The sequence below is a fragment of the Zingiber officinale genome, chromosome 7B, assembly GCF_018446385.1.
Source record: "Zingiber officinale cultivar Zhangliang chromosome 7B, Zo_v1.1, whole genome shotgun sequence".
In the NCBI taxonomy this organism is placed as follows: Eukaryota; Viridiplantae; Streptophyta; class Magnoliopsida; order Zingiberales; family Zingiberaceae; genus Zingiber; species Zingiber officinale.
Genome location: NC_055999.1, coordinates 92,053,068 through 92,076,821, shown reverse-complemented (window position 1 = coordinate 92,076,821; position 23,754 = coordinate 92,053,068). Strand labels below are relative to the sequence as shown.

Genomic DNA, 23,754 nt, shown 5'->3' with positions numbered 1-23,754 from the left:
AGACAAAGACAGATAATAAAGTTCAGATGCACAACATTAACAACATAAGATAATCAGCATTTTATTAAACCACGCTAGCAAGATTCCATATAATGCTAATATATATACACATTATATTAATTCATTTATAGATTCGTAGAAAAAAACTTATATGTTATTTACAAGATTGATCGGAGCATAAAATTTCATCCACACTACGATTTCAACTATCACTACTATTGTGATTTATTTTTACAATAACAAAAAAAATTATTAGACATATTACAAAGATGTCCTTGGCTATAATATTTGTAAGGACAACTTGAGATATCACCGTCGCCTATGCGATTTACAAAATATTTGGAATGCTAATTGACAAAATTTAACGAATACTTGACATTTTTAAAGTTGGCATTACAATTGCTTACACCCACCAGCAAACACCTCGCTTAAACCCTGCTCTAATACAATAATAGAGAACTGACAAAGTCACTGCCTGGAGCGAAATTTTATCAATTTCAACTTTGTAGTTAGGAAGGAGGTGTGTGGTCGGGAACAACTACCTCATGAAGACCGTTGGAGACAAACTGCACTGTTTGTCAGAGAACAAGTTGCACCGGAACTTAGGTTTTCTCCGATCATCTTTTTCGAGTACAATAAGTTGAAAAGTTCGCTGGATATAAAACTTCACCAGAGCGATGATTTTAACCGATTCTCCGTTCTCCGTAACAAGAAGTTGCACAGTTCATCAAAAAATATTCAGCACCAACCCACTATTTTCTAGAAAATAAGTTGCATCGTTCACTCGTTGTCGCCTTTAGTTCAGACAAAGGTCGCTTTCTCCAAGAAGACGCGAGCATAGCTTAGAGTAGTCTTTGCTTCGAACGATTGTCATGCCAATGGGAGAAAGGGTAAAATAAGAAATGAACTTAGCATTGCTATGCGATTTGGTCAACCCCAAAACCACCTACGCAATTTGGGTAAATCACATAACCAACTCCATGGTTTGGGAAATTGCCCTTTTAAATTAGATATTTATATCTGACGTTAGATTCAAATAGATATTTTTCTATGATCAATAAATCAATCTGAAATCAAAACAGATCGTATCAAGACAGATTTCCACTGGATCAGATTTGATATCCAGCCCAATTAAAATAGCCGTGAATCATTGACAAACCAAACAATAATGAAACAAGTTAAATTCAAAACTTATATTCTGCAGTAGGATAATAATATGCAGTGTGAACAATATCAACTATGACATGACAATTAAACAAGCGTCACGCGCTTACCCATCGATAAGTTCCTTGGCTTCTGGATATTCGTAACTCGTGATCAAAGAATCAATATAGGATGGTGTTGTAAAGAAAAGCATATGACCACTGAATATGACAGACGTTCAACAAGGGTGACCAATAAACTCGGTCCTGACTTTGTACTTTGGGAGGGAGTCTTAGGTTCCATTAGAGAAAACTTGTTGGTCTCCAACACGAGCCATCAGGAAGAATCCACGACGGGAATCCGTTGCTAAATGAGATTGGCTCTCTTCAGGAAACGGATAATTCTGCAGTAGTATGGCCATATTGATTCCAGGTAATCAATATACTTCTCAACAGCCACCACTTTAAGCTGTTCGTACTTCCACCTAAAATAAGCCCCGTATTTGAAGGTAATGATGTCAACAAAAGGCTTCACAAAAAGAGCCCATAGATATGTCCTAAGCTTTCCCTCAGCTATGTAACTGTAGACTAGTAGAAAATACATGGGCAGATTCATTACGAATTTACCAGCCTGGGCGAAGAGGAAAATATACAATGAACATATCCTCTTAATCACTTTTACATACAGAGCAACTATAAGTGGCCCAGCTATCCATAATGGCGTAAGGTCCCTTGCTGCTTCAGCTCCATGGATAATTTTAATAGTCAGATAGAAAGGGATGCTGCCAGAAAAAAGTAATTAATCAGCAAATGACACTTATATTTAAGTTGTTTGGGTAACTAAACGAGTGTCTAATTCTCGAGAGGATGAAACAAATATAACAAGATTTTTCTCCACCTTCAGAAAACTACACAACTAAACAAAAACAACAATAAACTGTCGTGTTGATACAGGGTATAGAAGACGGACACAGGTTATGCCTCTTTACCTACAGTTGAACAAAAAAACTATTTTTTTCAAAAAAAAAACATCACTTTATAAACGAGATTTTTTTTAAAAAAAATCAAGAAAATAGTAGTGTTATTCTTATGCAGAAATCTTTGTCATTTGAAAAACAATGGAAACAATGTACAATGAGGAGGCGGGCATTAAAACCAAAAGGAAACCCATACAAGCCAAATTTTTAGTTTTGCAGTGTGGCTGCTTCTGTTTGAATTCTGTTTAACTATGCATACCAAAAGGAATCAAACTGAACAAATATTAGAATATGTTAAGATGTAGCATACAATAGCCCTACACATAAATAGTTATAAGAATATGTATGTCTAATTTAATCCAAAAAAGTATTAAATTAAAGAACCAGAAAATAAAATATGAAAATTTATTATTATTTCCTTGTCTATTTGAATCAATCCTACTAACATTTTGATTCAATTTAGATCCCCGAAGGTTAAGGTTGAATTTATTCTAGTCCATAAAATTAAAAACCAAGACGTACACCAGTTTGAAAATTTGCTTGCTAACCAAGCCAACTCATGCTCAACTCTGATGAAATTTATACCAGCAAGGTCAAGCTAAAGCTCAGCTTTAAAATCTCAAGCCATGTCACAGTTTGAATTTATGAGCAGAATGATAATTGGGATACTCAGTTAATTCAATTATTAATAGCATTACTAACTTTACTTAATATAAGTGGTAGTGTTTAATTAATTTGTTTATTGTTATTAACTATTTACTTAATTATTAATTAGATTGATAATACATATCTAATTTGCTGTTTTTTTTTGTATTTTAGAATTAAAAAAGTTTATAACCATTGTGATTTAACTTTTTTCTCATCATCACATACATCATTTCCTCCCTCACATCCTCTGAACATCTACTTTCATCTGTACCTTTTATATTTTTGTTCCACCATCATCATTATTTCTCTATTTCCATCCGTTACTAAGTTCTAATTAGATTCTCATGCCCGTCTCATCATTTTGTGCATCGTCAACTTGGCTATAGTCGTGCATCACCAACCTCACCATCTAAAAAAAATGTTATTGGGAGAGAAAAGGAGAAAAAAAGGGGGGAAAAGGAAAAAAATAGAGCCCGACAGAGTGAGAAAAAAAAGTGGAAGATTCAAAAAAAGAGAGGGAGAAAAGTGAGAAAAAACAGAGATGTAAAAAAATGGAGAAAAAGAGAGACAAAGGAAGAAATTTTGTGAAAAAAATAGGAAAAAAATGCTATTGTTAGAAAAGAGAGAAAAATAGCATAGTAAATTTTTTATTCTTATTGCATTGCCACGAGCGCTTATGGCAATATACTGTGAAGATCTTGTTGTCTCCATCTTATTGCTTTCAGTCGCATGCTCCCTCTAAGGCATCAACATTGCTAGCACATCACAACAACAACAACACCCATCGCGCATCGACTACCTCAATTGTAAACAACACATTGACAAAAGGAGAGTGCTATTGTATTTCCAAACCTTCGAGAGGCAAACTAAAACAACCAAAGGCGATCAAAGAGAAGCTCCATTAATGTAAACTTGTTTCAATTGTATTCAATTTTAATAGTATCATTGTCTTTTGTTTTGTGTTGCTTGTAAGAACAAAAATTGTAAAAGGTTTCACAGTCTTCCAAAGATCTCCAAGAAGGAGAAAGATAGTGGTGCTATCGCTAGGATAGTAGGACGTGGAATAGAAACCGAGGGTTCCAAACAACATAAAAAATAGTTTGCTGTGTGTTTGTGTTTTGTTTTTCTTTCTGTTACATACTGATCTATTGTAGACAAGCAAACAAAATCAAACGATCAGAGTAAATCGCTATAAGTTTTTGATATAATCGTTCAAAAATTTCATTATCTACTTCATTCACTACTTTCTTAGCTTTTTTCTAGATTATTGTATATTTTTATTAGTTTTCCTCGTTCTTTTAAGTTATTCATTTTTTCTTCATTTTCTCTTTTACTTTCTCATTCAACCACCAAGATTCCTTACTTATTGGTGCATATCCCTTTAACTCACTGAGTATACTCTTAGCTACTATTTTCAACTTTGATATCATCTTATCCCATGTCGTATTAAAGTCCGTATATTTCATCTAATGCTTGTACTCCTACCTTCTTAAATATATTTTGCTTCCCATCCTTAAACTTCCACTATTTAATTCTAGAAATCATATATATTTTCTTTTTATTAAGACTATGTTTGAGGTGTATATCGAACACTACTAATCTATGTTGGGTAGTTAAGCTTTCTTCAAGGATGACTTGCAATCTTTACAAATCTTTCTATCTGTAATTTATTATTCCCACTTTTGAACGTAACTAAATGTTCTTCTCTTTTAAAAAAAAAACGTATAAATTAATATAAGACCATATGTTATCGCAAAATCTAATATAGTTTTTCCTTCTTCACTTCTCGTTTCAAACTCATAACCTCCATGTACCCTCTCATATTGCTCATTTTTCATTCCAGCATGCTCATTTAGATCACCCCTATTAAAATTATTTCATTTGGCAGAATGTTTTGTAATATTTCATTTAAATCGTCCCAAAACCTTGATTTGGTAACTTCATCTAATCCTACTTGTGATGCATATACGCTAATTATATTCATAATTTTTTTCTTCACTAAAATCTTAAAGGTTATAATTCTATCCTCTTTTTTTAACTACTCCTGCAACTTTATCTTTTAACTAACTATCTACAACAAGACTCACTCCCTTTCTTATTTTTTTCCTGTGTACTATAACTTAAAACCTGAATTCTCTATCATCTTTACCTTCTCACCTACCCATTTTATCTCTTGTACACACGAAATATTAATTCTTTCCCTAATCATCGTATTTACCATCTCCATTGATTTACCAGTGAGAGCTCCTATGTTCCATGTTCCAAATCTTAGATTATTAGTTTTTTTTATCATATTTGTTCTTATCCAACATATAGTGTGAGAACTCAACATATATTACACCTAAGTTCTCATAGAGATGTAGCAATCAAGTTGATACGTTACAGTCGGACCTTGCAATGCGAACTCTTGCATATTTAGCACTACACCCGAGTTCTGGAGATATAGCGATCCTTGCAGAGACGTTACAATTGGACCTTGCAATGCGTTTCTTCGGGGAACAACCTAATATTAGAACAATAATTTAATGAATTCATTCATTGAATATTTGTCATAATTTTAATACTGGCTGACAACCTAATGCAACCCTCCTTTATCTTAATGGAGGTATTTAAAGTCTCAAAGAATCGCAACGGAAGACTCCTCAAGAAAAGAAATGGACCGATGAGCAAATCCGAAAATATAAAATAAATGACAAGGTAATTAAAATTTTGACTAATTTGATTTCTAATGATGTTTTGTGCAAGATAGGTGTGTACATGGTTGCCAAGGGAGTATGAACAAAGCTAATAAAGCTCCATGAAAATCCATCGTCGACACAAAATGAGGATGAGCCTAAAGAGAAAGGCTCATCGACACAAGAGGACTCGGATGTTAAGAGACGCTCAACATTTAAGAGGGGCAAAGAAGAAACATTCACCTCAAGCATTGAGAGGGAATAGGTCATTGACATCGGAACACAAGGAACTCTCGATATCCGAGGCCGATGAGGAAAATCATGTCACCTCTACGGATTTAGAGTCCAACACCAAGATGGTATAACAATTTCAATCATTATAAATAAGATCATACCATTTGCTTTGAATGTAGGAAGAAGAGACACTATAAGAGCAAATATCCCAAATTGATAAAGAAGAAGACTTGTGAAGCACCTAATGCTAAGGATAAGTCAAAAGAAGAATGATGCAATCAACAAGGGCATTACCAAAATAAATATCCAAGAGGGAGGCATCTAAATAATGACAAGGGATAAAGCTCAAACTTAGGGGGGGCTCCTAAGGAAAACATTGAGGTATTATTTCATAATAAAATTCATTCACGTCATGATAACAAAAGATGCTAGAACAAAGTTATATGATTTTAATGCTTAATATCATGAAAATAGGAACTATAATAAATCTAAGAATAATTTTAGATCATATCATGCTAAAACTACTAAGGATAGAAAGATAGAGAAGAATCTAGATAATAACATGAGAGGAGTATACATATGCCTAGAAAAAACAAAAGCAAGGTGGATATGAAAAATCAAGAATTATGACTTTAGAGAAGGAAAATAAAATTTTGAAGGTCTAGACTTAATCATTTGGAGAAAACCCTTAGAAAAATGACTAATGAAGTTAAGGGATCTAAAAAGAAAAATCTATGTTTAGGTAGGCAAGTACCATATAGGGTTTCATATAATTATAGAACAAATCATAAGTGACTAATTTATAGGGTTCCATATAATTATAGAATAAATCATAATTCTAGGAGTAAGTCAAGGTTGCAAGAGAGATCATTCCTAGTGTATAACTGAGGCTTCTAAGAAGTTTAGAAAAGTCATTAAAAAGGTATCTAAGGAGGTTATCCCTAGTAACTACTTAGTACACCCAAGGAGCTCTAATAGATATTGGATTTTTAAGAATGTGATATTTTTACACTAAATGGGTATAAGATGTGTCAACCAAAATTGAAAGGATAGTTAGCCCAACCATAGTAAAGTTGATATTCTACGGCTTTTTTCAAGGTATAGCGACATCTTGAGAATGAAGCTTCAAATCTTATCTTGGAAGATTTTTAGTGTGTGTCAATAAAGAATTAAGTTTTTAAGTTGATCAAATTAGCACGGTAAGTTAGATTCCAACGTTCAAGGAAGTTTATCTGCTTATGTCAGATTTTGTATTTGACATAATATTAAATAATGACACTTAGATTGGATATCAAGATATTTTTACAATTATGCTATCTATGCTTGACATGCTTGTATGTTGATACATACTATGGCATCATGTCATACATGATTGTATATTAAATCTTGCCATGATATTGGTTATTTTACTTGATACATGAATTTGGTAATGTCATGCCATGACATGCATGCATAATTCAAGTATGTCGAATTTCTTTTGCAAGTTTTGCATATGATATGTCATGTTTATTTATATGCATTGATTTATTTTTTTGCAATTAAGGATAAATGACGAAGGGGAGTCTTGGTGCAATAGTAAAGTTGATGTCGTATGACCTAGAGGTCTCGGATTCGAGTCCCGAAAATAGTCTCTTACAAAACAGGATAAATCTACATGTAATAGATCCTTCTCCAGGACATTGCATTGGGAGTTTCGTGCACCAGACTGCTATTTTTAAGGATAAATGACATTATTTGAAATCCTAAGTAGGATGCTTAAGTTAAGAATGTCTAGATAGATATACATGATCCCTTAGTTTAGGGAAATTCTTTACATCTCACGAAAATCATAATATGACTTATGTGGGTATTCAGATACATTAAACACAAATGAGATGTTAGGATGATAAGCTAAGTTCAAGATGCTAACATGGTGCATCTAGATGAGCTAAGTTTCATCCAATCATATGGATTTGATGTATTTAGCCTATAGATCATGATTGAAAATTAATTTTGAAAAAAAAAATTAAAATTATTTTAAAAAACCTTGATGAACTTTATTTGTTGATAGAAATCCTCATTGATTAGGTTGATACAAAATTATAATGAAATATTGAAGGTTCCAATAGTTTCCAACTTTGTCGTTCATTGAAAATTAGTATTTTTATAAAAAAAACAAACTATTTTTCATTGATAGTATTTGACACGAGTAATGTCGGTATGAGTTTTCATGATTTTTCAAAAATTATAGAATTACTTATACATTTTTTAATTTCGTTGGACGGTTGATTGTTGATGTTATCAATCGACTGTTGATAAGTTGTTTCAATTATCTAAGCTTACTCCTAGATATTTTAGGTATCTCTACCCTCTGATATGCTAGGACAAGTATTCAGAGAGAATTTTCTTAATGAAAATGCGAAAGGGATGTTAAAAAGGGGGGAGAACAAGACTTGAAGGGAGGTTAAAGTTTAAGATAGAATTTAAAATTTCCTAAAGGTTTAAAAAATCCAAAATATTATTGGTGCAATAATCAAAGAGAAGCATAGAGGGAAGTCCACCTTAAAGGCATGAGAAATGATTTAAGAAGAAATGAATTTCTTTAAGGGGAGAGGAACATCTCATATTAAGAAATGAAGTTAAGATGAGATGTACTTTTGGATAAAATGAAAGGCAGAAAACCTCCATTAAAACGTTGACATAAGTTAGGAATAAAGAAGAGAATAGATTTTGTAGAATCTTTTTGATATAGGTTAAAGAGGGAAATAATTCATTTATATTTTGACATAAGAAGTAAAATGTTGGGCTAATGAGATAACCTAACTTAAACATATTGTCAAACATCAAAAAAGAATAAAGTAGTGATGGAATCAGCCTATGGTCAAGGTTGACCAAGCTCGGTTGATCAAACTCAAATTAGCTCGAGTTGAGTTTCGATATTTGAAAATATGTTTGTTAACGAGAGTGAGGCGTCAAGTAGGAGAGTTTGTTGGAGAAGGAGATTGTAAATGCAATTGACCTTGGGTCCGATTGACCAAGATTGATTTGGATATGAATGGTTGAACGAAAAGTCAAGTAGATTAAGGTTGACCAGATACTTGAAAAAAAGTTCAAATGGTCACGGTTGATCAGACACTAGACAATTAGAAGTCTAACAAGGACTTAGTAAGATAGAAGTCCAAGTGGGTCATGGATGACTAAACACTTGGCGATTGGAAGTCTAACAAAGAGTTAATATGAGAGGTGAAGTCTAAGTGAGTCATGGAGGACCGGATACTTGGCCTGAGAAGTAAAGTTTAAGTGGGTAAAAGAACACCAAACACTTGGCCGGGAAGTCATGACAAGTCATAGAAGCCCAAATGAAATGTTAAGTACAAGAAAGGAAATCCAAACGAAGAAATGAATGTTTGATAGTGATGAAATTCAGGCAGGTCAAGGTTGATTGGATGCTAAACAATGGTGAAGTCCCAGCATGTTAAAGTTGACCAAATGCTAGACAACGGAAAGTCTCAACAAGTCAAAGTTAATTGGATGGTAGGCAAAGAAAGTCATGGTAAGTTGAGGTCAATCGTTCAATATGTTTGTTAACGAGAGCAAGACGTCAGGTAAAAGAGTTTGTTGGAAGAGGAGATTGTAAATGCAATCAACCTCGGGTTAGCTTGACCAAGATTGATTTGGATGTGAATGGTTGAGTGAAAAGTCAAGTAGATTAAAGTTAACCAAGAAATTGGAGAAGTCCAAATGGTCACGGTTGACTGGACACTTGATAGTAGGAAGTCTAATAGAGAGTTAGCAAGAGAGAAGTCCAAGTGGTCATAGTTGACTAAACACTTGGCGATTGAAAATCTAACCAGGAGTTGGCATGAGAGGTGAAGTTTAAGTAGGTCATGGAACCATATACTTGCCATGAGACGTGAAATCAAGTGGGTAATAGAAGACAAAACATTTGACAACGAAGGAAGCCCTAACAAGTCATAAAAGACGGAATAGAATGTTAAGTATGAGAAAGGAAGTCCAAACGGGTCAAGAAGAACCGGATGTTTGATAGTGATGAAGTTCAAGTAGGTCAAAGTTGACCATATGCTAGGCAATGATGAAGACCTGATAGGTCAAAGTTACAAGATTGGAGTAGCACTACATGGGGAAAATAGCGCACGTCGCTTACTCGTTTAAAACTTATTTTCCTTTTAAAAGTTGGGCAGCAGAAATAAACACAAAGAAAATGACTTGTTTATTTTTACTTGGTTAACAACCTTCGGCTGCTGGTCTAAGGCTTGCAATCGTTGATTGTTTTCATTGGGTAATCCATTAGTAATCTCTTTCTCAAAAGGAGAGACTTGTCTTTTACAAAGATGAAGAATGGTAACAAGCTTACAATTCCTAGAAAATGAAAGCACGAAGATGAAACGAAATAACAAATATACCAACAAATAAAAGATTACGAAGAGTTGCTTCGTTGTCGAAGTAGCACGGTGGCATTGCGTCGGAGTTTTGAAGCGAGGCGAGAGCAAGAGCTCGTAAGCAAGATTATCAAAGCCTTCGGTCGAGCCTTCTTTTATAGGCCCTGATCAATCTACCGATCAGCCCTATAATATACTAATCACCTCGAAAACCGAATCCATATATGGTTGATCGGTCTACCGATCTATAAGGTCAGCCTACCGATCCGGCCTTTGACCAATTTCCTTCCGCCACATCAGCTCCTCGATGTTAATCTTCTGCAGCACCGCAATCCTTATCCTTGACCGCGCCTTGTGACACGTCAGCTCGTCAAACCTTATTTGCATGCCACATCAGCGGAGTGGTCCTTATCCTGTGTCACATCAGCCACTTATCATGTCCACGTCAGATGTCACATCAGCATATAGACAACTAACACCAGCATTCAGTCGACCGAGCTTAGCCATTCGGTCTACCGAATCGTCTAATCTACCAATCGGGTTGATTAATCTATCGATCCATACAAAATAGAGTTACCATAGAAATATGACAATTTAAAGTATAATATAGTCTTGACTTCGGAATTTGAGTAAACCCCTTTAGTCGAACTATCGCGTAAGGTTATCCCTATAACGAGAGCTCATCCTTACCCGTTCTTTTTTCAGAAGAACCACTCGACTCCATGAGCTTACCTCAACTTACCGTTAGCCAAATATCCAATTCTCCAAACCTATTTAGACTTCCTCTACTCAGCATTCGATCACTTAACCTGCCAAAACTTTTTTCTCACTTGATGTTCAATCCTCGTTGACCCATCAAGTCAATCTGTTAGATGTACATTTCACTGACCCATCTAGACTTCCACTGCCTAGTGTCCTTGATATGCCTAGACTTCCTTGCCTAGTATCCAGCCCAGCTGACCTACTAGGACTTGTACATACCTAGTATTCAATCAGCTTGACCTACTTTGACTTTCCTAGTTAAGTTACATGCGCACTTGATCAAATAGTTATATCACAATAAAACTTAACATTGAACCTTTGTCAACATCAAAACTTCGATTATATGGTGCTCCCTATACCAACAAAAGTTACCAAATGTTAGGCAACAGAAAATCTCAACAAGTCAAAGTTGATTAGATGGTAGGAAAAGGAACTCCTAGTAAGCTGAGATCAACCAAATACTAGACAATGAAAGAATTTAGCCTTGATAAGATTCAAACGGATATATCAGTCAACTGTTATGAAGTAGCAATCGATAAATGAACCGCTAAATCCCTAGTTTGGGGTTTGAGAGGGTTTATGAGCAATCGACTAATGACACTATTAGAGCAAATAGATTGTCTAGAACAGCTCATCAACTTGACTGAACATGATATTTTGAACTTGGTTGCGACACTTGACTAATTTGGCATCAAACGATTGATGGTAATGAATCGCCGACTGTTGTAATCAAAGTTGAGCTAGAAAGAGCTATTATGTAGGTGAAATGGTCGAATTCCACAAGGTAATCGACTGATGGGCACTAGCAGTCAACTCTTAGGCGGAGATCAGTTGCGACCCTGACCTGAACCCCGACGTGAAGGTTATAAAATAAGTGTTTCATGGAGGATTTCGCCGCCGATTATTAAGGGTTTTAGAAGAGAGTGTTGCTGCATTTCTGAATCTTTAAGAGGAAAACCAAAGGAACCAAAAGTGATCAAAGCAAAGTTCCATTAGTGTAAACTTCTTGTTTCAATTGTATTCAATTTTATTTGTATCTTTATCTTAGTTTTGTATTGTTTATAAGGAAAGGAATTGTAAGAGCTTACTCCGCCATCAGAAAATATCTGACGAGGAGAAGGATAGTGGTGATATCGCTAGAAAGATAGGTCGTGGATTAGGAACCAAAGGTTCCGAACCATGTAAAAAACGATTAGTTGTGTGCTTGTGTTTTATGTTTTTCTTTCCGCTGCGTACTAATCTATTATAGATAAGCACACGAAATCAAACGATCGAAGCAAATCGCTATTCAACCCCCCCCCCCCCCCCCCCTCCCTCTCGACATCACCATTCCTAACACTTGCTGCAACATGTTCCTTTTATAAAAGGACTTAGCATTAGCACAATAGTTTGTTGGATCCATACATAGCATTTTTGCCTTTGTTTGATGTTGGTCGGCAACCTAATGCAAGATCTCATTTGTGTAAAATTTATTTACTTGTATCATCCATTCTTGCTTATATTCTTTGCATTGTTGTAATTGCGTCACTAGAAGGTATCTAAAAAGAAGAAAAGATAGCGGTGATCCGGGGAGTGATCCACCGATAGATCACAAGCTGTGGAGTAAGATTGGATCAAACCACATGAAGGATATTTTGTGTGCTTGTATTTTTGTGTTTCTATTTTTTATTTAATCTTTCACTGCCTACTAACATCTTATAAACAAGCAAGATAGAACGAAACAACAAAAATCAACTACCATTTATTCAACTCCTTTAGTTGCATCAATAGTCCCAACAATCTTTTTATATTTGGTATAATAAAGACCTACTAACAAAAAACTATTGGCTTTGGTGAAATAATTTATAACTATCATTTAATTTTAATTTGATTTTTTTTGTTCGATATAATTATAATTATTAGATTGGACGAAAAATAAAGATATTAAAAATAAATAAATTTTTAAACCTAAAATATATATACATATATATTAGGTTTTATCTAGATTCAAAATTTTATAATTAAATTTACTTAATTTAAAACTGAGCTGAATTAAATTTGAGAATCTTAGATAAGATTTTTATAAAATCACATTTAAATTTAAAAATAGGTTTCTTTTCAAATAAAATAATCAATTCACATCTATTGCAACTATAATTGCCATTATAAGATATCCCAATAAAACAAATTAAAATAGTAAATAAATAAACAAACTATTTTTAAATTTAATTAAATAAATTTTTATTTAATCAAAGAGGCCTGTGAATCATAGCTAGTTGTTAATATTCCAACCAACATAAAAGAAAGGCAACAAGCTCAGCAGGATCTCATCAAACTAAACTATAGTTTTTCTATTGCTTGTATACATGATCTAAATTTTAGCTAGAGTTGTTTGTCTTGAGAAAAATGTGACATATAAGTGGAAACTTAGGGGGTGCTTGGTTGGATGGAATGAGAGTGAGGAATGGGAAAGGGATTGAAAGTGGGTGTTTAGTTTGGGAGATTAGTGATGGGTCCCATGGATTCATTACCCTAAACATGGGAATGAGTCATTCCCTAGTAAAAGGAGGGGAATGGGAAAGCCCCCATTTTCATTCCCTACCTCTATCAATTCCATTCTTATTCTCATTCCCTTCAATGAACCAAACACCCCCTTAGATATAATGTTCTTATACTAAGCTAAGATAGGCATACAAGTCATTTATTTGTATACTCCAGAATAACTAACTAACTTATATCATTCTCTTTCAAAATGGAGCATAGATATGTGTTATACTCAGCTTGTCACACAAAAGCACAAATCGAATTTAAAAAAAAAGGCTAGAAAAAATATCAAGATTTGTTCTTCAAAGGCATATGACAGGTTCTTTGACATAACAAATTACGTCAATGCATTTAGTGCATTCATAAGTCACTGAATTGTTTGCAATGTAAATGGCTATCTCATTGTCGTAACGTATATTATCAAGAAAAGATTATCATAAAAATTATCTGATAAGTTAGTCAGCCTCCACACTAGATCATGCTACAACAATCTTACTTTTCACATTACCAAATTGCCTTTCACATATATCCAGAATCCTGAAGTGAAACTTCTACCAAAGATATATCATATAAATAGCAGAAGAAAATGCACCAATATTCTGATGTTCATAAATTTTTGTAATACTTTTCTTGAAGATCATTTAATAAATTATAGGATTTTTAATATGTCACAATGAGATTTCTTGAGCTTTTGTGGGAACTGACTCATGATCTTGAATGTAAATGATATCTCTGATCAAGTGATTCTACAATGAAAAGAATTTTCAAAGTCATCATCTTCTATATTATATTATGGTTCTACATTAATGTGAGTTTGTATCCAAACATACCGACTTTACAAAAGATACGTTGCATATTTTCTGAGATAAAGATAATACTAGACAGCTAGGCGACTTCTACTCCAAGAAAGTAATGTTGCCTTCTTAAATTTGGCTTTGGGTTTTTTTTATGAATATAATACAGTATAGAATATCATAAACATAAATCATTAAAACTATAACATCGATGGTACTATTTTGAGTAAAGACTAAATGATCAACTTCTCTAGATTTAAGGCCAACTTAAAGGACCTTGAGAGAATTTCAAACCACATTTTAAGATTTTATTTGAGGTCATAATTTCCTTGTTTAAGCTTGCATATCCTAGTCACTCCTTACTCCTTAGGCCACATATCATTGATGTTGCTTCATACTATAGTGTCAGCCTCAAGGTTCTAACATGGGTGAAAGTTGATAGCTAAAAAGTCTTAGTATAAAGCTCATGTACAGACTAGTTTTAAGTGTGCAACCAATGGAAAACAATGTCAAAATATTATAAACATAGAGGCTGATTGTAACTAGATTGTCACCTAGTTATACTGCTGTACATAGAGTTCAATGATGGGAAAACAGAAAAGATCCATGTGGCCGAACAAAAATTGGAGACTATGGGTTATTGTTGTGTACATTTCCAATGTCTTAAATGCTTGACACACCCAAGGATACAGTATGGTTAACTATACACGTTCATATTGGTTATAGCAAACTTAAGACTGTTTATTTACATTCTTTTCCTGCACAAATCAACATAAATGACAATATGGAGATGCATATATGAATAGTTAGCTTACGTGATAAGTGTAGAATAGCGGTTTTACTGGCTTCCATGAGGATAGCATCACAAATTGCATAAATATCCTGATCTACTTTGCCTAAGATGCACTTGCTAATTTTGATTAATTGGTTCATCTCAGGAACGTATTTGCAAACAGGATAGTTAACACAGGTCTTCTATATGCATAGTAACAATTAAATTCCAAAAAAATAGTAAGATTAATTTAAGCAGGGTTCTATAAATATTCAATCACGCAATCTCATACAGCAATCTAGCCAAGAAAGACAAACTCTGCTTGTGATAATGAAAACAGTACGGAGTTCAAGACTTTGTAATAGTTAGAGAGCCTCATAAGCTGAAGAGAAAAAGTAGTTATGCTGAAACTTACAATATAAAAAATGGGATCGATATGGCTGCATCAACTCCTAAGAGATATGCAAAAATAGCTTTTGGAATACTCCCTGCCTTTGGTTCAACTGCACTGTGCTGAGTTCCAGATGTGGCATAGTGGCATATTCTTTCACTAAGATTATCATTCACTGTTGGGTTGGTTGGTGCTGCACGCAACATGATGAGCCACTTCGCAAATGATTCTTTAATTGCTATATATCTCACTGCCAATCTCTCTTTCCCTTCAGATGCATAAGGTAGTGGATGTTTTTTGATATCAAGAGACTCGGCCAGAAACTCCTCTTTTTCTTGCTGCATCCTAGAAATCTGGACTGATGGTCTAGAAATTTTTGAGTCCTTTTTGTCGGGCGTATCTCTCTTTACATTGCCTTTAAAAGAAGAAACTCTGAAAGCTTTCTTCTTGAAACAAATAGGGCGATCTCTGTCATAGCATTTGTAGCAAACCATGAGAATTGCTAACATGCAAAGTAAATAGGAACCACATGTACTTGGAAAGTAAATGTAGCAAGAATAGCCCACATGAACCATAAGGAGGAGCCTTTCATATGAGGAAAATAATTTCATACGCAAAAAAATTTCAGAGAAAACCAACTAAATAATAATAATAATAATAATAATAAAGACCTCTTTCCATCATACACAGGAAAACCTTCAAAATTCAAAACCTATTTCAATGAAAGTACGGTGCAACAATAATAACATCAAGTATGATTACAGCAAATATTAAGAGTTGAGAAAGGGCATAATGTAGTCTCACTCCAAGAAAAACCCTTTAAAGAATAAGGAGTTTAAAAAGAACAGTTGCAGAAAAGTAACAATTTATCACTGAATGAACATTAGCATAAAAGGAAAAATGGTTCCCAAGTCTACATCTACTTAGTCAAACATATTTACAGATACCCACGAAAAGAGTAAATTAATAAGAAGATAATAGTACCAAGAATGCAAATTAGTTCACTTCAACAATTCATGGAAAGGGTAAACTAATAAGCAGATAATATTTCCAAGAATGTGAAATAATTCAATTCAGATTCTTCATGATGTCAAACATTATAAACATTTATACAAATGCCCACAAAAAGAGAAAATTAATAAGCATATAATAGTTGCACAAATGCAAACTATATCACTTAGCACACTTTGTGACATCAAACAAGAAGAAGGGATGATGCGACCAAAAGAATTATTTTGATACTTGTCCAATAATCTCCAGTTTGTACTTTATGAGATGCGGCATCAGTTGGTTTGATACTTTCTGCATGCACATTATAATGTTTACCCAATTATTTTAAGGTGAAAGCAGTGTAACTTTGTTGCTAATTAATTCTGTACTTAGATGTGCTCAAGGAGTACCTGGTGTTCTATCTCCCTTGGTTCTTTTCCCTCGTAGGATAAGTGATAAGCTCTTTGTTGTTTCCTGATTGATTACTGCCAAAGACTAAGACTAATAGTTGGAGAAGAGGAACTCTTTAGGGAAGAAAATCAAGGTATGGTATCATGGGTTCGTTTGGGTGAGTAGGGATAGTTTCCATCTGAAAATTTACCAGATTTGATAACGTGTGGGGATAATCTTTTTAACGCTTGAGCCACTAATAGAATTAAGTTATACAATAAAAATCCAGTCTCAATTGTTAGAATATCATTGGATAATTGTGATTGTTCGATCAATTCTTTCAAAATCTCAGGTTGTTCTTTGCTAAAAGGATTAGACTCGGCATGCCCAGAAGTTTCTTCACTGATTGCGATGTTGTCTCGATTTTGTGGACATGAGGGCTTGCAAGCTGCTGGTTTTCCATGAATCTTAAACATGCTTCCTTAGTGTGGCCAGGTTGCTGCAATGTTGACAATATGAGCGTTCCCTCATCTGTCATTGTCAATGCCTTGATTCTTTGATTCTCTGGCCCATAAACAGCTAGGGCAAAATTTTCCGCTTGAGGTGTGGCAGCTAAAATCCCTTACATCATCTTTTTCCTTCTTTCACCTTTGCAAAAGCTTTTCGAAAGTTGAGTTGTCGCCTCATCCCCTAAATTCCTCGAACTTCATCAAGGTTTTTGTTGAGACTGAATAAGAATTTGTCCACACTTTTCTTTTCAATAATTTACCTATACTTTACTTGTTTCAAAGCAATTCCATAAATATTCTTCGCACGTATCAATTTGTTGCTAATAGTGCATGAGTGTTAAAATATTGGGTCACTGTCAAATCTCTTTGCCGCAAATCATGTAGAAAATTTCTATTTCGAACAAGTGTAAGGTATTTTCCTTATTTGAATAAGTTTCCCTCACTGCTTTCTAGATTTCTCTCACTATATCATATAGGAGATAATTTTCTTCTATCTCGTTGTTTATGAAATTAATTAGCCATGGCATAACCATACTGTTTTAAATTTTCCAGCTGGATGGTCTACCTTTAGAGGGTTGCTCCTTTAGATAAATAATTGTCCTTTTCATTGACCATTAAAGATAATTGTTCCTATTGAGTTTGTGTCTTCTAATGAGGATTTGACTGTTGTATGGTATTGCACAAGAGTTAGAGATAGTGGAATTTTGATGAGAAGTGACGTTGATGTTATGAAATGGCAAGAGATATTGTACAAACGGCGACTAAAAGACAATGGAAGAGAAAGCTAGGGTTAAAGGAAACAAGAACATTCTACAATATTCTACAAGATGTTAGCATTGTTATTTAGAGCTTGTCTTGGATGGAATCAAGGGTAACAATGTTTGAAACTAATGTTGTTTGCATTAACTAGTTCACACGGTTGATCTCCCAAATTTCTCATACAAATAACTGGAATGCAATAACTAGTAAAAATATGCACTGGAACACAGTCATGGTGGTGATTGTTGTTTTATATACCACAACTAAGTTGGTTGCTATTTTAATGTGCTTCATACTCAATAATCAACAGCAAACACACTATATATAATGTCAGACTAACAGCCATAATAGAACTGTGGCCAATTAAATCCAACATACTTACCTGAAATTGATATCATACTTCAATGATACAACGTCAGGAATTCTCTTACTGAATTGAACTGTCGAGGTTCTCCAATTCACCCCTCTTGCTGATGGTTTATAACTAGATGAATGTGAAGAAAGAGGTCCCTAAAAGCCAACAAAAGTAGCATAATCTTAGGGAAAAATTATTTAAAAATGATATGTAAATCACGAAGGGAATTAGGCATGCATGGAAACTAAGATAGAAGCTAAATGTATGAACTATGAACTGCATGATAAAGTTCTTGAATATGAAACCTATGAGCTAAAAATTGTTTGCAATATACATTTGGTCATAGAGTTTAACAAGAACCTGCATCTGATGAATTACTGACGCCATTACACCTACTTCAGATCCACATATCAATCTTCAACAGCCACTGAAGTTTCACCATAGAACTGAAGAAATATGAACAGCCAAGTATTTAGTTAAATTCAAAATCAATAAGCATGTCATCCTTCAGGATTCAAAAGAAAATATGGGGAAAATAATGACACCATGATCATTTTAAAGATTGGAAAAAACAAAATATGACAAATTCACCCAGGTTCGCAAAAGATGATAAAGTAACAAAAAATAATAAGTTGAAAAAAAAAAATACTAGTCAATGGAAGCAAATGGAAAGGAAAGAAGACAGACCTGTGCGAAACTGGCAACCATGCCCGACTCTAGGCGACGGATGGGTTACGGCGTCGTACTCCCTATCGAGGGTGATATGCTAGAGAGATTAATATGGGTGATATAGATGAAGATAAGAAGACGAGGAGAAGCGCTAGGAGAGGGAGAGAAGCGGAAGGGGGAGGGGAGGAGGAGAAGTGGAAGCAGGAGGGAGCTTAGATTAGGTTTTGTTCGGGAAGTTAAAAGGAGGATACAGATAATTGAAACAAAACCTGCATTTATTCGTGATAAGAAATATATTACGAAATTCTAGTTTTGACCTTTTTAAAATTGGGTCTACTCGGGACAAAGGACGGAAACAAGAGAAAATTTTCTATTTTATTTATCTACTTAATTTTTTGAAGGAAAAAAAAAAACTTTCTTGACGTAGATTTAAGATGTGTGAATTTAAATAAAATTTTTTCACCGTTTCCCCTCTTTAAGGTACAAATAAAACCCAAAGCTACCTTTTTTTTGTTTCAATTTTAATTTTTTTCATTAGCGGGCAATAAATAAGTACATAAGCAAAATGTTAAAGAACAATTTACTATATGCACTTGTCATGAGAATTAACTTGGTAATGTAAGAATTTTTCAAGTTGGACAAATGCAATTGTTCTTTTGACTTTAGACTACTATAGTCATTTATAAGAGAATCAACTTTGATGTTTATAGGTTGGACCTTTCAAGAGTTGCATATATATTTATTAGGTTCGCTATTAGCTTTATGAAGACGAGTAAAAAGTCCTATCATTAGGGTGTGCCTTCTATGAAGGCATCAAATAATTTTAAAATATTTTTTATTAATATAACTCCATTGAATAAAAATTTTCTTAGCAAGAATGTTATATATGTAATGTATTGAAAATAGAACAAAAATATTGTATTAGTAAATCTCGTACCTTACTCTGGAGAAGATCTTAGAGAATTAGACTGAGACAAGACCGAAGGAAGGAAGTTGCTCTTACAATTGATGAGAAAGTTATGGCCACGAATATTTCTCAACAATTCCATAGCTAAAATCCTAGACTTTTTGCTAAAAATGAACTAACCCCTACCATCCTAATATATAGGAGAAGATCGTGGAACAATGTGTGTAACAAATGCACACATTGTCCACATTCTCTAACATAATGTAACACACTACTTCTAAAATGCATGGTAGTTTAGAACAAGGTCTTTAACTGTGTGAAATAGTTTACTACTCGAATAGATGTCAATATTATGAAGAGCTTAAAAAGTCAAGTGCATAGCAAATGATAACTTAAAGTTATTTATCATAGTCCCCAGGGCGTAACACAGATGAGGAGTGCATAGTTCTATGGATGAAAGGTTCAGGGGGCGATCCTCGGGGTGTCACTGTCTGGGGTTAACGTCTCCGCTATGTACTTTCCACCTGTGTACCTGCATTTACCTCCCTCCATATCCGTGGGATCGACTCTAGGGGGCCGCTGATGTGACGATTCCACATTTTTTTTAAAGTTATTTATCATATACAAATAATTAAGATGTAATTGTTATAATTAAATAATGAATAATATTATAATAAATTAAAATTTAACTTATTCAAATAAATTTTAAAAATTTAATACGTATAAAAATCTTATATGGTTTAGTCAAATATTTGATATCAATTTATTTGATTTGATAGGATTTTATGTGATATCAATTTAATTGATTTGATAGAATTTTATGCGATCTATTGTAACTATAAAAATATGTATTTTTTTGTGTTAGGAATAACAACTAATTTTTTTCACTCATATGTTTACATGATTTAAGATTTGAAAGGTTTCAAGACCAACAACGAAAATTTAGATTGTTACCAACAATGCTACCTGTTAGCTACTACAATCTAAATCTCAAAATTGGATTCAAGGGTATTTCAAGTTATTTACTTTAAATAAGGCATCTATTTATCTTAATTGGAAAATGAATGTCCATCTAAAGATTTATTTGTCAAATGACTGTGTTGATTTTTATCCAATTTTATTTAGTTAAAACATAGGCCAGCCCTACAAATGGGCGAAAGCGAGGCCCTTGCTATGTTTACTCCGAAACATGGATGGACAAAGGAAAAGAATCAACCGTGAAAACCTATCTCAAGAGAAGGGAAGAAAAAGACGAAGGGAAATAGATTAAAAAAAAGAAACGACAAAGATGGAGGAGGGAAAGTGATGTGAGAATAGCTTATTAAGTTTGATATTTAGGATATTTTATATTTTTAGTATGTTTAGAATTTTTCCTATACATATTTAAGGTTAGAGTCTATATAAGTAGGGTTGTAAACAAGCCGAGCCAAGCCGAGTTTTGAGGTGTTCAAGCTTGTTTGATAAGATAACCGAACCGAGCCGAGCCAAGCCGAGTTTAAAATGAACCAAGTTTTTGAAATGAGTGTTCAAACTTGGCTTGGTTTATTTTTTATGAGCTTGAGCTTGTTTGAAGCTTGTCTTGAACTTGGTTTGTTTAGATGTTATCAAGCTCTCAATTCAAGCTTGGCTTGAGCTTGGTTCGAGTTTGGCTTGAGCTTGATTCGTTTAGATGTTATCAAGCTCTCAATTCAAACTTATTTGATTGTTTGTAACTTTTAATTATTTGATTGGTTATTAAGATTGATAATTTAAATTTATTTTATTTTATTTTATTATTTATTTAGCATATTAAAAAGAGTTTTATTAATAAATATAGTTCACGAACATTGTTCACGAATGTTGTTCACGAACGTTGTTCATGAACATTGTTTATGAACGTTGTTCACGAACATTGTTCATGAACGTTAACGAGCTGAACACATATGTGTTCAAACTTGTTTGTTTAGCTTAACGAGTTGTTCAAGTTTGTTTGTTTAATTAATCTTATGTATATTGAACGAATATAAACAAGCTCTTACCAAGTCAAATACCAAACTTGTTCACGAACACTTGGTTCATTTACAGCCCCATATATAAGTGTCCTATTTAATGTTTTGAGATAAATTTTTATTAATATTATTTTTAGTCGTCATCCCCTCTCTAGAACATGGTATTTTTTTCTTTTTTCTGGTATTCTTGTGTAAATCAATAAAGATTAAAAGGTCGCTTCTAATATTCATCCGTTAATTAATGGATTTGATAGTTGCTTCCAGTATTCATGTGTGAATCAACGGAACAGTTTGGTATCAAAGCTTTTGATATTCGTGCATGAATTTACAAAATTGATAGTTATTATGCTGTATCATTTTGGTATTGGAGCCAAGTTGTTATTGTGGAGTCATGTTGCCAAGAAAACAACAACACATTGACGGCGTCAACAATGTGTACAAGCGTGATATGGAGCAATAAGTTCGAGTTATTGGAAAACGGATGGAACAAATGATAGGGTTTGTGAAACAACTTGCTGAAAGGATGGCGTTGAGGTTTGAAAACCAAAAAAAAAATCCAGTCTAACATCATCACTGGGCAAACTCGAATGTCAAAATAGGTGATGGAGAGAAGAATGGCGTATATAAAGAGAAAGTTCTTGAAGAGACCGGAGGAAAGAGTTTTTATGTATAAGGAAGATATGGATGACAAAATTGAAATATTTGGTGATCCAATTTATGACGAGGAAGAAATTGATGACAATGATGAGGTAGAAGATCAACCAACAAAATCTATTGACTATTTAGATGCATATTGCAATGATAAATGTTCATACAAGGAGGAGGCATATTCCAAAAATTGGCAAACAATATAAAATTTCTTACTAAATGCTAGAGAAAACTAAAAAAAAAGATGATGAAGACATGTTCACAGGAGAGAAATATCTTTCATTAAAGAAAAAAGAAAGCAAACTTGAAGGTGATCCCATGGTTCCTCTTGAATAAGATTATGGTGAATTTGATAGCCATAAAATGGTAAGAATGTTTTCTATTAATGAGAAGGCAAGTCGAATGAGGCAAATAGCTTCTAACGATCAATTGTTAGTTTCACGTTATGGAAGAGGTCTTAGAATGTATACTAAAAGTCTAGCTTGTTGTATAAACATTTATTTTGAAATAAGAATCACGTTGGTCAAATATCTTCATTTATGTTAAATGTAGTTGTTCATTTATATTGTATATAACATAGTGTGTGGTGTCACACAGAAGATCATGTTATCAGTTCCTTATAAATTATAAATAGTAGCTCACGACCAAAATGGATAGGGGCAAACCATTGGAACGGTCGTAGTGTGATTTAGCATTAGTTTATCTTGACTATAAAATTACATTAGTACACTCTGAGTGTATTGAGCAGGACCATTTGAGGTTGTTCTTTTTATACTGATTGCATAAAAGAATAGGACCTTTGTTATTATGGAAGTGTGTACTCTTAATCCCGATATAATGACAAATATTTAGTATTTATTTCTTTAATTTATCAATGGGTGAGATTTAATTCATTAAATCAATAGGCCCGATAAGTTGGGAAATAATATTATTTATATGGTGTGTTATTGATTATAGAAGGAAAATGTGTCCTAGTTATATAGGTTGATGATGTCCCCTTGAGTAGCTTATAAGGATTGTCATGTAAACCCTGCAGGTGGACTTAGTCCGGCGTGACAATAAAGTTGAGTGCTACTACTCTTGGAGCTAGATGTTAATTAAGTAAGTGTCAATAACTCATTTAATTAATGGACATTCGATATCTTAAATACAGGGAGATTAACGCATTCATGATAAGAAGGAGCCTATAATATAATTTGGATTGGTGCGGTAGTTCGATAATAACTCTTTAGTGCATGAGTT

General features: G+C 33.7%; 1 protein-coding gene across 1 annotated transcript; it reads right to left on the bottom strand.

The window, feature by feature from the left end:
* Positions 1-1,083: 1,083 nt before the first annotated feature.
* On the bottom strand, positions 1,084-19,229 carry LOC122006259. The gene is made up of 5 exons (XM_042561691.1): positions 18,988-19,229; positions 18,661-18,746; positions 18,328-18,455; positions 15,322-15,765; positions 1,084-1,924 (listed from the first exon to the last, which is right to left on the bottom strand). The coding sequence occupies exons 2-5, from the start codon at positions 18,685-18,687 to the stop codon at positions 1,510-1,512; spliced, it is 1,014 nt and encodes a 337-aa protein (XP_042417625.1). The 5' UTR covers positions 18,688-18,746; positions 18,988-19,229; the 3' UTR covers positions 1,084-1,509.
* Between the last annotated feature and the right edge of the window lie 4,525 nt (positions 19,230-23,754).

Excerpts from the sequence above, each read along its gene's own strand:
- LOC122006259 (XM_042561691.1), bottom strand. The coding sequence starts at position 18,687 with ATGGCGTCAGTAATTCATCAGATGCAG. Across the intron at positions 15,766-18,327 it reads AAGTATGATATCAATTTCAG|AGATCGCCCTATTTGTTTCA; the intron begins GTAAGTATGTTG and ends ATGCTATGACAG. Across the intron at positions 1,925-15,321 it reads TCGATCCCATTTTTTATATT|CATCCCTTTCTATCTGACTA; the intron begins GTAAGTTTCAGC and ends TTTTTCTGGCAG.